This window comes from Grampus griseus (genome assembly GCF_964374135.1).
Source record: "Grampus griseus genome assembly, chromosome: 2".
NCBI lineage: Eukaryota > Metazoa > Chordata > Mammalia > Artiodactyla > Delphinidae > Grampus > Grampus griseus.
Genome location: NC_139018.1, coordinates 34,188,187 through 34,203,370, shown reverse-complemented (window position 1 = coordinate 34,203,370; position 15,184 = coordinate 34,188,187). Strand labels below are relative to the sequence as shown.

Sequence of the window (15,184 nt, the reverse complement as noted above, 5' to 3'; positions counted from 1 at the left end):
AGTGAACAAAAAATAAAATAGGGGATGTAGTCAATGTCTTCTACGATCACTTCTAGCTCTAAAAAGTACATAGTTCTTTGTAGGTGCTGTCTGATGCAGGTGACTTAGGAACAGTTCAATAATTTACTTTTAAAAAGATAGTGGGAGTCAAATTTCTATTCATTGAGCTTCTATTTCCATTAAACTGGAGTAACTACTATATTGGATTTTTTCCCTCAGCTCAAAGGTTCTTAAAATATCAACACAGAAATGAAAAGAATCTTCTCAGCTTTTCTTTAAATATGTTCAATCTTGCCCATTTTCCCTACAAGCAAAGAATGTTTTTCTCTCTAAGGAAATGACTTCTATACTGGTAGTTTCCTTAAATGAACTATTTCCATTAGTTCAATCCAATTAAAAAATTCAGCTAAAGTTTACTGACAGCCCATCATGTGCCAGGCTCAGTCCTGGGGATATAAATAAGGCATTTGAACTTATAGTCATTTGACCAGCTTACAGTCTGGAAAGACTCTTGAACAGATAACTTAAAAAATGTTTCACTTTCTCAACTATTTCTGGTTCAGGACATGCTATATTCTTTACAGTTTAATTCAAAAATCTTTATTTACTAGTAAATAATGTGCAAGTAATTTGTGGGTGAACTCAAAGGTGAGCAAGAGATGATCCTTGCCTTTGAGGAGCTTATGGTCTATGAGGGAACAAAAGGACAAGTAAAAAAATGACTGTCAGGAAGGCAGAATAGGGGAGTTTTAAGAGACACAGAAGGGTTAAAGGAGTAAGAGTCCACATCCATGGGGCAGGAGCAGAGAAGGAAGCGGGGAAGCAGAAAACAAAAATGTTCTCAGCAGAAGTGCCTTTTGAAAAGGGCCCTGAAGTACTGATAGAATTGATGTAGGTGCCTTATGTAAATGGAATCATATATTATTTGTCCTTTTGTATCTGGCTTCACTTAGCATAATGAAAAGACAATTTTTATGTAATCAAATGTGTTGCTCATGAGTTTTTAAAATACACTGTAACAGGGCTTCCGTGGTGGCACAGTGATTAAGAATCCACCTGCCAACGAAGGGGACACAGGTTCCAGCCCTGGTCTGGGAAGATCCCACATGCCGCGGAGCAACTATGCCCATGCGCCACAACTACCGAGCCTGAGCTCTAGAGCCTTCAGGCCACAACTACTGAAGCCCGTGCGCCTAGAGCCCGTGCTCCACAAGAAAAGTCACTGCAGTGAGAAGCCCGCGCACCGCAACGAAGAGTAGCCCCAGCTCGCTGCAACTAGAGAAAGCCTGCGCGCAGCAACGAAGACCCAATGCAGCCCAAAAAATTAATTAAATAATAAATAAAATAAATAACTAAAATACACTGTAACAAAAATAAAAGGACCATCAAAACCTAGAAAAACATGTTTGCAACATATATGACAAACAAAGGTCAAATGCATTACGGTGGTTACCAGGGGCTGGGGACAGTGGGGGGACGGATAGAGAGTTAGTGCTTAATGGGTACAGAATTTCAGTTTGGGAAGATGAAAAAGTTCTGGAGAGGGACAGTGGTGATGGTTGCACAACAATGTGAATGTATTTAATGCCACTGAACTGTACACTTAAAAATGGTTAAAATGGTAAATTTTTTTGTTGTTGTCGTTATGGGCATTTTAACCACAATAATGACAATTAAATGTTTCAAGGATCCTTGGGTTTGTATCTGCTTAGAAAGACTTCCCACGCCTGAAGATGATAGAGTTGTTTATTCTTCTAGAGGTATTGTTTGTTAATATGGAGCTGGTAGGAGAACCAACTTTTGCATAGGTGTTTGAGGTGAAGAAAAGAGGCTTCTGCAACAGTCAGGGGAGAAAGTGACAAGGACCTGAAGTAAGGTGATGCAGTGGAAGGGCCAGTGTCTTCCGACTGGGAAAGTAGGATGAAAGGATTTGGCTTTCAACTGGATATATGCATGGAAGGTACTTGAATGTTTGTTGATCGAGAAGGGAACAGAAAGTCAATACAGAGAACACCTGAGGTTTCTAACCCAGGCAGCATGCACAATAGTAATAATAACATTAATTGATTGATACTAATATTCACTGACACAGGAAGATTAGGTTTGTGGGTGGAATAGGATGTGTTCCATTTTGGACATGCTACTATTTTTAGAGGCAGGCAGGTCAGCCATCTGGGTGAGTTCCAGAAAGCAATCAAAAGGTGGATCTGCTGTGGAAAAACATTAAGGGGGAGAAATTTGACTTGGAACCCAGCCAATCAAGATGATTGCTGAAGTTATGGGATTGTATGGGAGAGTATAAGAGTGTCAAGAGAGAATGGATAAGACCTTGAAGAATTTTAGCCCTTCAGTGGGATGAAGAGGAAGTATAGCCAGAGCAGCAAATAATCTGTAGAAAAGGTACTTGAAAGGGGCTTGACGAAAGGGTTTTAACAACAGAAGACTGGAGGGTTGGGGTAGCGGAGGTGGTTAAAGAGTTCCAAGCAGAAATAAGAATGTGAAGAAATAGCGAGCAGGAAAGCGCTCCACCAAAGAAGCCCTTCAGTAAACCAGATGTTGAATAAATTTGTTGTAGAATCGGAGGTTTCAAGGATGGGTTAGTCAACATCATTACTGTGGAAGAGAAGATGATGGCCAAGAACAGACCATTTCCCTCAGGGTAACTGTGACTATTGACATTTGGTTGCTTGAGTATGAAAAGTCTGACAGCATTTGATCTACTTCACTTAAGCTCCAGCCAAAGATATCCGGTAAATTTGGAATGTCTCAGGTTTCTAAACATAGTCAGCGTCCTCTATCCTAGGGTTAGGTTGGGTGTTCCAATTTCCTTTGTTGTGACGCATCTTTGTGCCAGATCCCAAACAGGTGGTTTCCAGTCTACCTTCATCATTACTTTTTGTTTGTTGTGTTTGTTTTTGAAGTTTTTTTTTTTTTTTTTTTTTTTTGCTGTACGTGGGCCTCTCACTGCTGCGGCCTCTCCCGTTGCGGAGCACAGGCTCCGGATGCGCAGGCTCAGCGGCCATGGCGCACGGGCCCAGCCACTCCGCGGCATGTGGGATCTTCCCGGACCGGGGCACGAACCCGTGTCCCCTGCATCAGCAGGCGGACTCTCAACCACTGCGCCACCAGGGAAGCTCTGTTTCTGAAGCTTTGTTAATTTTTTTAAATGAGAAATTGGATGAGATCATGTTTCCAGGGAAAGGTGATAATGGCAGCAATGTTACTGTCCATGGTTCAAGTATCATACTGCACATGTGTGCTGTCAGAGGGTGGCAAGAAAACTATCTAAGCCCAACTTGAGTTCTACTTTCCCCAAAGACCCTACACCTGGTTTCAGAGTCACAGTTTGGTTGCTATTAAAAAGATACGTAGAATTAACAGCTTGAAAAAAACTTCAGAGTTCCATTTTTCATTCTCAGCCTGGCAAAGATATACAAAGTTTGATAACTGTGGGAAAGCAGGCACTTGTCCTACAGTGCTGGTGGGAGAGTGAATTGCCACGACCTCTTTGGAAGGCAACTGACAATATTTACCAAATGCACATATCCTCTGACCCAGGGTATTCGAGACAAGATGATTCCCTGCAGCATAATCTGTTGTGGCAAAGATGGCAACAACCTAAAATGTCCATCAACAGAGACTGGTTAAATAATTATGGTGTGTCTTCACCACGAAATACCTTAGGCGTTACTGCTTCTTTATGCATAAAATAGCTCTGGAACTATACGTTAGAAACTGGTCACCCTGGTGGCCTCTGGGAGGGGACTGGGCTAAAGGGACAGGGATGGGAGGGACTTTTCATTTGCCTTCTATACCTGATGAATGTATAACCTACCTCCACCCACCACTCTGAATGAAGCAAGACAGTTTCCTGGTGGCAGAGAGTACACTAATAGTTTTTAACATATTAGGAATCTTGAGATAAATCCTAACCACAGTCCTGAGTTATGATGGGAATCATTTAGAGAAGTTCAGGAGTTGAAAGCCATCTCATGTTTCCCACCCACCTTTTCTCTCCACACAGAACACAAGGCATGAAGGAAAGGAAGGATAAGAGCAAGACAGCACAAAGGAGCCATGAAGCCAAGAACTTGTAGGACAGACACTTTATTAAGACTTGCTTATAATAAAATATTCAACCCTTTGACGCGTCCATTAGTTTGTTATTTTGTTTTTTGCTGGAGACCACAGCCTGATGCCCAAAAGCCCTTAGCCTCATCTTACGTCAGTCTAGTCAACGGCTGCCTATTTTATAGTTCAACTAATTGAGAGTCAGGAAAATCTGGTATTAACATCCCAAATTAAGGGCTGTAAGATTTGCAACCCATTTATATAAAGTGCTTATGTTCAGTGCAAAAAGGGCAGACTCAGAAGGGCAAGCAGATGCCAGGAAATGATGTTTTCTGGGAGACAGATGCATTTTATGACTCAAAGCCACTTGTCACACTTTCCCATAAAGGGGTCTAGTATTTTCTTTTCAGTCTCTCCCCTCTCTAAGAGGACCAAAACTTTGAATCTGACAGATGCTCTTACAGTTGTTTATTTTACTATTAAAAAAACCTGGTTCAGAGGGAAATCCACAGGGTTTCTAAGCGCCAGAGACAGTGACTTTGGCTTCTAGCTCCCGTTTCTCTCAGCAGCAAACGTGAGATCAACAGGCTGAGCTCTGGCTGGTGGGAGGCTCGCAGCTGCGGAGCTTTCCTCACACCCCTCATTTGCAAATCCAAGTCATGGACTATGGAAGACCTTTTCCAAAACGCTGTCACATCTCTGGTGGGAAGACAGGCCAATGCTTATTAAAGGAGCACTTCACCTAGTTGCCCAACTGGACATGACCTATTTCACCATCCCCTTGTTTAATTCTTCTTTTTAAAAAATAAATTTATTTATTTATGGCTGAGTTGGGTCTTTGTTGCTGTGCACGGGTTTTCTCTAGTTGCGGCGAGCGGGGGCTACTCTTCGTCGCGGTGCACGGGCTTCTCATTGCAGTGGCTTCTCTTGTTGCAGAGCACGGGCTCTAGGCGTGCAGGTTCAGTAGTTGTGGCACACGGGCTTAGCTGCTCCGTGGCATGTGGGATCTTCCCGGACCAGGGCTCGAACCTGTGTTCCCTGCACTGGCAGGCGGATTCTTAACCACTGAGACACCAGGGAAGCCCCCCTTGTTTAATTCTTGTCCGCTGGTCCAACTTCAAAGTGAACCCGTGACTCCCTTTGTTAAGACAAAGAAGTGCACTGCCTTCTCAACAACCTTGGGCCTCTGCGTGTACATCCTTCTGTTCCGAAGAGACTGAAGAGAAGCAGGAGGGAAGAGGAAGTGATTTCCTAACCAATTTAAGGGGCACATATAGGAAGTCCAGCCATTCAGTTCCAGGGTCTGGGCTACTGTTTCTCTCCCCAGACTCTCACTTTGCAGCAGGGATATTGACAAGAGCCAGTTCTTTGCTTGTCAACAACCCTCCTGCAATCCTGTTTGGAGAGGTTCCCTTTTCTCTCCCTGTGGATAAACGTGATGGCGCCCCTCCTGCCCATGTGTAGGGCTCCAGACCCCATCACGTGCACAGGTAGCCACAGCTTTCAGATGCCAGCACCTGAGGACCTTTCTGTTCAGACCACCTTCCGAAGATTCATGGTAACTCTGGCGCTTGTGAGAGGAGAGACACTCAGAATGGTTTTATAGCACAGGAAGCAACTGCCCTAAAGCCATCTCTGAATTTGGGGACGGGAAGGAGGGAAGAAGAGGAAATCCTTTTGATGCTGCTCTATAATTCTCTGTTAAAACCCTTCCAGTCACGAGGAGCTACTGGAACATCTCCACACAGAGGGAACTGTGTACAAACAGGATGAACCCGGGTTAAGAACCAAAAACGCGGGGAAGGTTTTCAGACAGGCAGAAGTCTAAAGTAAAGTGCCTCTTTGCAGTGGGGGGAGAGTTTCATTTGTTCAGAAATGCTTGGGCGTAAACATGAGCGCAAAGAGCGTGCACACACACACACTCACTCTGAGGTAGAAAGAACTGGCCATCTCCAGACAAACACAGACTCCACAGTTTTACAGAAACATGGCACTTGTGTGAAAGGTCCTGTCTTTGCCCAGGATGGCAAGTCGGGCCCAATTCCAGCTCTTTCCCACCTGGGGTGGAGCCAGGGAAGTCCCGTCCCACAGGAGGGAAGAGCTGGAAGCATGCCCATCACTCCCCTCCCACAGTTGTCAGGCCCCGTAGTCCAGGGTCACTTCCTGGAGCCCGAGCCGTGGGCACCCCGGCTGTGGCTTGTCAGAAGCCACTGGGAGCAGATGTCTTGCACTACTGCGTCCCCACTGCTCTTGGCGGCCTGCTGCACCTGCTGGACGAGGACCGCGGCCCGCGAGTGTTCTTGCTTCACGGCGATCAAGTAGGCAGAACGCAGCTTGCAACACGTCAGGTAGGCCTGAACCTGCCAGGTGGGTGTAAGAAACAGCGGGAAGGAAACCGTCACTGACAAGTCACCAACAGGCGCACAGAGAGCTCAAGCAGATGAGACACACTTCTCACCTACCAATCAATAATTGGGTTCTTGGGCTTCCCTGGCGGTGCAGTGGTTGAGAATCTGCCTGCCAATGCAGGGGACACGGGTTTGAGCCCTGGTCTGGGAAGATCCCACATGCCACGGAGCAACTGGGCCTGTGAGCCACAACTACTGAGCCTGCACATCTGGAGCCTGTGCTCCGCAACAAGAGAGGCCACGACGGTGAGGGGCCCGCGCACCGCAACTAGAGAAAGCCCTCTCACAGAAACGAAGACCAAACACAGCCAAAAATAAATAAATTAATTAATTAAAAAGAAAAGATACTCTGTCAAAACAGATTAGAGGTTATTAGGAAAAAAAATAATTGGGTTCTTGCCTTTTATTACATTACGGCCACTCTTTAAATATTACACTGTTATTTTATAGTGTAAAAAGTTATTACAAATAAGCTAAGAATTTCAAAAAGAAGAAGGTAGGCAGGCAGAGTCTGGCCGCTAACCACTCCCTCCAAGGCCCTCCTCACTCCCCTGGGCTCTCCAGCCTCCTCCTGGCCTCGCTGCCGACAGACTGTGGTTTTGTAGTTATTTGTCTGATGATTTGATTGATGACTGCCTCCTTGGCCAGGATGGCAGGAATGGTGTCTGCTTTTTCTAGCCATTCCTGGTGCCTAGCACAGGGTCTGGCATGCAGGTGTTCAATGAAAATGCATGAAGTGAATGAGTGAATGAATGAGCCATCATACCTGCCCCCTACAATGGGCACACAGAGCCCCTTTCTCTATTTTCTGTTTCTGGCCTGCTGAATTAAAAATCTTTTAACAGGAAATTTTGGGAAGAAAACGCACACAATTAGAAAAACTCTAAATAAGGCGTGACCCCAGGTTGATCTGACTTGCAGTTTGGCACAGAGGCAGCTCAGTTTCCTACATTCAGGACACCCTCCAGCTCAGGAATGCCCAGCTGGGTGGAGACGAGAGCCCCTGCCTTCCCTGGCCACGACCTCACCAGCACCTCCCTGGTTAGCCAGGGTTCCAGGCCAGCGAACAGCAAGGCCCAGGTGAGTTGCCTCAGAGCTCCCGCTAGCAGCTGCCTTTCTGCCGTGACAGTCCTTCTGGTGGTTGGAGGGGACTCTTCTCTCTTGATGTTTCAATGCTCCATCTTCTTTTTTTTTACCTTGGTCACTAAAGTCTTCCTTTCCTAAGCTCAATTATAGATAATCGCCTACAGCTAGAAGACATGTTCTGACATGTCTGAGCTCTCTGAAGTGATCAAGTCCTGCAGTATGGTTATCTACCTGCTGCTCTAGGACATTCGCTTCACCCAGGCCCTCAGCTCTGCTTGGTACCAGTGTACATTAAACAGAATATCACAAGTTGGCAGGCAAAATTCCTACCTAGAGGAGGAGGGCAGTTTTCCAGAAAGTCTGGAATAGAAACTGAACGAAGCTGTTTTTTGGCAAGATCCTGTGACCTGAAATCACGTAAGTGTGTTAGAACAGCTGCTGCCAGAAAAAACCTGAAAAAGTAATAACGACGGCATAGCTTTCAGCGTCCATCTTTCCCAGGCACAAAGTCTCTGTCCTACAGAACAGGAGGATCACTGAAGGCTTGGAAAAGAACCATAGCCGGAGAATCAAGAAACCTGGGTGTCTGGCCTGGCTGTCGGGTTCTCATTTTGATTCTAAAAAAGTAATTTTCCACATTTTAGGATGTCAGAATTCCACCCCTTCCACAGGACGTCATCAGCATGTTGCAGAATTAAGTGAAGAAATGTTAAGAACAGCTTCTCCCTAACCTCAAATGAAAAATGCCCTGCAACTTCAGTCCAGGGATTAGCAATACCGCCGTGGGGAGCAGCAATGTGGCTGCGTGAGAAGCTGTTTGCCTAACATTAGTTTTCTTCACAAGGGACTCAGCTGCCAGATCATTCCACTGCTAGTGGGCAGGGCAGGCTGGCTTGGCTTTCTCCTGCCTCTCTTGGCCTGTGGGCCTTCCTCCAGATGGCAGGTGGATTGAACCTGCGGTGAGGCCACAAACAGGAGCCGCTGGCACCCTTCCCAAAGGTTCACCGATTTCCTTCACACTCAACAGAAAGAGCTTGCAGGCCCCAGGGGCAAGGCCTGTTCTGCAGACTGAGGCACCAACGTACATCGTTGGTCAAAGGGTTGGGTGGGGTTTTTCCTTACTGTAGAGGGTACACTTGTTCCTCCAGGATAAAGAGATGCCTGCTCACTCTGAGAACCTCATGCAGTGAGTCCATCTGAAGATGAAAGTGAGGATTTCCTAGGGCTCTGAGAGAAAACCTCCATAGGAAATGGAGAGTTGAGAGAAGCCTAGGACATGTGTGTCTTGGGGGATAAAGAAATGGGAGGGCAAAGGCTCATGTGGTCAGGTTTCTCACGTTCCCCACCTATTCCCTCCCTTCTACGCCCCTATCTGGGTCTCAGTCCCACCTCTGATAACAAAGAGGCTGAGATACAGGTTGAATGGTAGCGAGCAAAGGATAAAGGTGAAAAGGCAAGTCCAAAGTGCTGCTCCCGAGCGCTACTGGGTGTGGAGACAGTTCTGCTCACCTTGCTGTCATCACTGTGCATCGCCTGGATCAGGCCCTCCAGCTCCTGTTCAGAACAGAGACACAGTAGTCACGAGATGGAGGGGTCCCCAGCGTGGCAGCCGGGGCCCAACCCAGCCTCAGCCCAGCCATGCTGACTCAGGGTGGGGATGCCTGCCTGACCCTTCTCTACAAACTCATCACCTGGGAATTCCCAGGCGGTCCAAAGGTTAGGACCCCATGCTTTCACTGCTGAGGGCCCGGGTTCAATAGCTGGTCAGGGAACTAAGATCCCACAAGCTGCGTGGCACGGCCAAAACCCCCACAAAAACCAAACTCAACTCCTGCTGTAAGAGCAACAGAGGAAAGCTAATGATAACACGAAGCTTGGGAATCTGAGAAGCAACAGCAAACAAGGCCTGTCCTTGGCCTTCAAGAGAGGATGTGGGGCTTCCCTGGTGGCACAGTGGTTAAGAATCTGCCTACCAATGCAGGAAACACAGGTTCGAGCCCTGGTCTGGGAAGATCCCACATGCTGTGGAGCAACTAAGCCTGTGCGCCACAACTATTGAGCCTGTGCTCTAGAGCCTGCGAGCCATAACTACTGAAGCCCGCACACCTAGAGCCCGTGCTCCGCAACAAGAGAAGCCACCGCAATGAGAAGCCTGCACCCTGCAAAGAAGAGTAGCCCCCGCTCGCCACAACCAGAGAAAAGCCCACGTGCAGCAACGAAGACCCAACGCAGCCAAAAATAAAATAAAGTAAATTTATTAAAAAAAAAAAAGAAAGGATGTGGCTCTGTTCACCCCTCTAGGAAGCCATTGGGGGACATTTTTGCAGGTGACACGCTTCAAAGGCCACCTGCAGGCCCACAACGACCTCCTCTACAATCACAGGGAGAAACTCAACTCTGTCCGTCTGCAGACACTTCCGGGTGCCAACAGCATCAGACAATGGGATGCTGAGGGATGGCCTCTGGATACAGTGATTATCACCATGAATTTTCTTTCCAGCGAAGGGTTGATTAGTGAGGCCATCATTACAGAGGGGTCAGAAAGACAGAGGGATCTTGTAGAGTTTCAGGTACAGAAGTATGAGGAAGAGAAAAATAAAGAGGGGGATGTGAAGACACTGAAATAGGCAGAGGAGCTGAGAGGTCTGGGGGTGAGCGCACCTGGGGTGGAATTCTCTTGAATGCTTCCAAGCAGTTGAGGAGGATGGTGTCCCCGTCACTTTTGGCCGCCATGCCTGACTCGCTGACACATTTGAGCAGCTGTCGGATCTCACTGTACTTCTCCCTCTCCACCAACTGCCGGGCGGCTTTGCAGTAGGTTGCGGCAGCGTCCAGCTGGAAGTCCTAGAACAGAACGTGGGGTGATGGGTGTAGGGAGGCAGGGACACCAATGGCGGGAAGGAAGGTGACATTTACAGAGCTCCCACTGGGCTTGGGGTAGACAAGACTGCAGTCCCAATAGAGAACATACATAAACAAACAATCAGCAAAAAGTTCTTCTCTTGGAGCTTGGCAGACATTTAGGAAGCAGCCACAAAAATCGTAACTTTGATACCTACACCGGTACATCTCACGTGCTGCCGTGTCACTTTCTGAAAATATTCTAATCAAATGCCCAAGACCAGTTCATTCTCTCTCTAACGAGTCACCTTTCTCTTGGAAAATGGATGTCGGGGGCTGATACTGGCTGCCCTGGACACTTGGTGCTCTGTTAAGAGATGCCTTGGTGTTAGGAAACAGACCAATTCACCAAAAGACTGATTTGCTAGAAACTACCAGATAAACATGTTGTTGCCTTGGGGTCTTTGCCCAACAGGGAAAATGGGTGGGAAGAAAGAAATCTGTCAGATGGTTTGTGGTCTTTGATCCTTTAGATGCACACTGTGTGAAGACCGTGTCTGCCTGGAGGGTGATGGGCCTCAGCGTGCCTGTGTGTCACTGTGTGGTGGGGAGTGGTCTGGCTTTTCATGGTTTTGGCGCCCTGTTCCATCCTCTGCTCCAGTGCCGCAGCTGTACCCATGTCCTCGTATCACAAGCAACAGAAAATGTATGCCTCGAGCCGGCTCCTGGGCAGTGGCCCCTCCCCCTGAATAGGACCCCCACACCGCAGCCCCTCTGCCACCTCCTCCAGCCACGCCCCCCACAATGAGGACAGCTGTGTGGAACTCTCCTAGACCTCGTTTCGGGTAGTTATTTGATAGCTTTTGATGAACTCGTCATTGGTTGCTTGGCTTTTGGCAAAGTGGCCTACGGTCTTGAATTTGACCCAGTTCTGTAACAGCCCTCTTGTTGATTTCATCCTTGATGTACGTGTAAATCTGCTTTCCTTGGTATAAAAATTTTCTGAAGAATGATCTCTCACAGAACTGTGGTCATGTGCTGATCGCCCTCGGTATAATCCTGAGTAATCTGAGTCATACCTGCAGAACCCGGAATGCAATTCCAAAACCATCTTCTACATTTTTCCCTCCTAGCATGACCTGAAAATGAGAGGGAAACGTGCTTAAAGAAGCAAGAATTACTGGAGCAGCCCCTCAGTCACGAACGAGGCCCTCACTCATTCAGTTATTCAACAAATATTTGTGGAGACTCTACTGAGTGCAGGCACTAGCGATACAAGTGTAATCAAAACGGACTCAGTCTCCAGCCTTCCGGGGCTCTCATTCCATCGGGGAGGCAGCCATCAAAAGAATGACTGAAATAATGATAACTGGACGATTACAAGTGTGACAGGCGCTCTGAAAGAGAACAGCCTGCCGGAGGTCTGACACATCGTGCATACCTTGCAGGCAACATCCATTTTCATGTGGTTGTTTCCAAACAGGGTTGGCAGAGGCAAGGGGGTGATCTGAGAGGTCCCAGCACTTTCGCAGCGATGTAAGAACCTGGTCACTTCCATTTGCAGCTGAAGTGTGTTCATGTGCCTACGGTGACAGGAGATGCACAGTCTAGCCTCAGGAGGGGCCTCAGGGGTAACAGGGCCAGGTGACTGAGAAATCATAATAGGATGGCAATGGAAAAGGCAGAAGAAAGGACGCGGAGGGAAAAGAGATCCAAAATACCCTCTGAGCAGTTATGACAAGACGAAAGCGGCTGATGAGTGTTTACGGAGCACGGCGTGCTACTAACAACAGCAGCGGCTGAGAGAGACGTGAACCCTGCCCTCCAGAGTTCAGAGGCTAGAGGAGAGGTGGGTAACAAGCAGACACATCGAGTATCTAGCGACTGGGACTGTGAAGGGATAAACGGTAGCGGTGGAGCATTTACTTCAGATGTGTTCTCCGCAAAAAGGCTGAGAGGAGGGAAGGACCTGGGGTGCTGAGGAACCCCCAGGACGCCAGGGTGCCTGACGCGCCACAAGAAAGGAGAGAGTAGCATGAGGTAAGATGGAGATGCAGGCGGGGGCCAGATCACCCAGGACCTCCTTTGTGTCTTGTAAGGGGTAGGGGCTTAGTCTGACTGTCACATGTGATCCCAGTCCCTGTGCCTCCCCTACTTCCCTCTTCTCCTACAAGCTCCTCTGGCGGCTTTCCAGGCTTGTACCGGACACTGTCATCCAGGAATGATTCCTGTTAGGTGTGTGCGTGTATGTGTATGTGTTTGTTTCCCAAGAGTTCAGAGATGGGCAAGAGCGGCTGCATCACCGACAGACCCTCAGTTCCAGCCTTTCTGCCATACCCCAATTGCTCCCTGAACCCCAAGTTACCTTGACACATCAGCTGCTGTCATCTTCTTTCGGAAGAAGGTGGTTTTCTTCCTTCCAGTACGGCGGGAGGTTTCTTGGAGGTAGATCTTCAGGTGGTCCTTGGCCTTAAGCAGCCAAGAGAGCTTCTCTCCCAGCTCCGTATATGTCTTTGCTTTGTGACTGAAGAACCGAATACAGGTCATGGCGGCCCGGATGTGGTCCTGGAAGAGGAAAATGAATGTTCAGGTCAAAGGAGATTTGGAGGGTGGGGGTGTGAGGAGAACTCTGATCTGATGTCCCCCCGTGAAGCCTGGCTGCCAGCACCCTTTCCCTCAGAGGCCCAAGAGATCCCAAAGTGAACTGACTGGCTGGGACCTTAGGTAGGACGTTATTCCAGCACAAAAGAGATCTTTAAAAAGGAGACTACTGATTCTCCATTTGACTTGCCTTCACTTTGACGCTGGCGTTGAATAAGCCAATTTCTCTGTGATTTAGTGTTGGCCACCCTCAGACAGATTGGAAGAAACATGATCCCTCTCCTTTCATGCATCTTCTGTAAAAACACTTACTTCTCCTTCACACCTTATGAATTCTGCATTCATGCCCCATGTTTATCTTGAAACTACCATATCCCTCTTTTTTATCTTTATATTCCCTGAATTCTGAAGAATGCTATTACTGACAAGATTAAAGTCTGCCTCTTTAGGATAAGAATGGAAATCCTGATACTATGTAAGAATGCTAGAGAGTAACGTGGATTTGCGGTAGGCTTAGTCAAGGAGCAAAAGGCCAGGAACCAAAACGACAGTCTCGTTCCCTCATCCTGCACAGTCTCCCCACGCGACAGGCCAACAGGGACAGAGGTAGAAGGCAGGATGGGGCTGCTGTTACCTTCATAAACTGCTGTAGCTCGTACAGAATGTGGTAGTAGTTCTTCTTCTGTAAATGTTGGCAGGCGGCAATCAAGTACTTTCCCCAGCTTTCCAAGGTTGGATCAATGGATTCTAGCAAGTTTTCTAAAACGTGTAGCTTCCCACTTTTATAGTTTGGCTGGAAGATGCCTTCTATGAAGATTTCTGGGGGACTCTCCTGGAGCAGGGCAAAGCAAAAAGTCAGAAGTCTTGAGCCTGGTTCTGGCACTGTCTGGGACCCATTCTGAGTTTCCTTCCACTCACAGCCCTTCAGCATCCTCCCACAGCGGTGCGTCTTATCTTTTTGCACATCACAGATGGAACCCTTTGAGAATCCCGCCCAGGTAACTGCTCGCCTTCTCTCCTTCTCCGTACAGAAAAGTTCCTTGAGTTATCTGCACTCCAGAGTTCCAGAGTTATCTGCACTCCCTGTTCCAGAGTTATCTGCACTCCCTGTCTCCAGTTCCTCTCCGGTGACTGTCTCCTGAACTCACTCACATCTAGCTTTTGCACCTACAACTCCATTGCAACTGCCCCTCAGGTCACCAATGACCTCTATGTTGTTAAATCTAAAATTCTTAGTCCTTGTTTTCCACCTGCTCTGTCAACAGCTTGTGATACAGCTGATGGCTTCCTCCTTGAAAAATTTTCTTTATTTGGCCCCCAGGATACCACCCCCACCAGGTTTTCTTTCTGCTTCTCTGGCTACGCCTTCTCAGTCTCCTTTGCCGATTCCTCCTAATCTCTCCAGGGCTTAGGAGGGAGCTGTTCTCTTTTCTTTGTTTTTGGCTGCGTTGGGTTTTTTGGCTGCGCGTGGGCTTTCTCTCTAGTTGCGGCGAGCGGGGTCTACCCTTCGACGGGTGCGTGGCCTTCTCATTGTGGTGGCTTCTCTTGTTGTGGAGCATGGGCTCTAGGCGCGCAGGCTTCAGTAGTTGCAGCACCTGGGCTCAGTACTGGTGCCTCACATGGGCTTAGTTGCTCTGTGGCATGTGGGATCTTCCCGGACCAGGGATTGAACCCATGTCCCCTGTATGGGCAGGTGGATTCTTAACTACTGTGCCACCAGAGAAGTCCCTGTCCTCTTTTCTTTACTCACTCTTTTGATTTCATAAGTCTTAGGGCTTTAAATTTATCTATCTGCTGATTATGTCTAAATCTCTATTCCCAGCCTGTTTATTCTTTCTGAACTCCAAAATTGTATACCTAACTTATACCCAACTGCCAACGCAAAAAGTCCTCTTTGGTATCTAGAGAACAATACATATTGATATAAAACTGCACTCCTGATTGTGTCTTCCCAATCTGCTCTTTCTGCAGTCTTCCCCTTCTCAGATGGCAATTTTGTTCTTCTATTTGTTCAGGCCAAAACCCTTAGCCATCTTTCTCTGACACCACAACATAAAAGTCATTAGCAAATTCTATTGGCTCCACCTCAAAATACATACAGAATCTGTATGTAGCTGACCACTTCTCACCACCTCCATGTACCATCCTGGTCCAAGTCATCATCACCACTTGCCCGG

General features: G+C 47.6%; 1 protein-coding gene across 3 annotated transcripts in view; it reads right to left on the bottom strand.

Annotated features, from left to right (window-relative positions):
- Positions 1–4,106: 4,106 nt before the first annotated feature.
- The window catches only part of ZFYVE26 (zinc finger FYVE-type containing 26), a 62,109-nt gene continuing 51,031 nt past the window's right edge, over positions 4,107–15,184 (bottom strand). For all 3 annotated transcript variants that reach the window (XM_082647679.1, XM_082647678.1, XM_082647680.1), the window contains 7 exons: positions 13,642–13,839; positions 12,772–12,971; positions 11,848–11,989; positions 11,486–11,545; positions 10,227–10,409; positions 9,075–9,119; positions 4,107–6,431 (listed from right to left, as the gene is read on the bottom strand). In XM_082647679.1, coding sequence (XP_082503805.1) covers positions 6,228–6,431; positions 9,075–9,119; positions 10,227–10,409; positions 11,486–11,545; positions 11,848–11,989; positions 12,772–12,971; positions 13,642–13,839 — 1,032 coding nt within the window. In that variant the 3' untranslated portion in view covers positions 4,107–6,227. The remainder of the gene's footprint in view (positions 6,432–9,074; positions 9,120–10,226; positions 10,410–11,485; positions 11,546–11,847; positions 11,990–12,771; positions 12,972–13,641; positions 13,840–15,184) is intronic.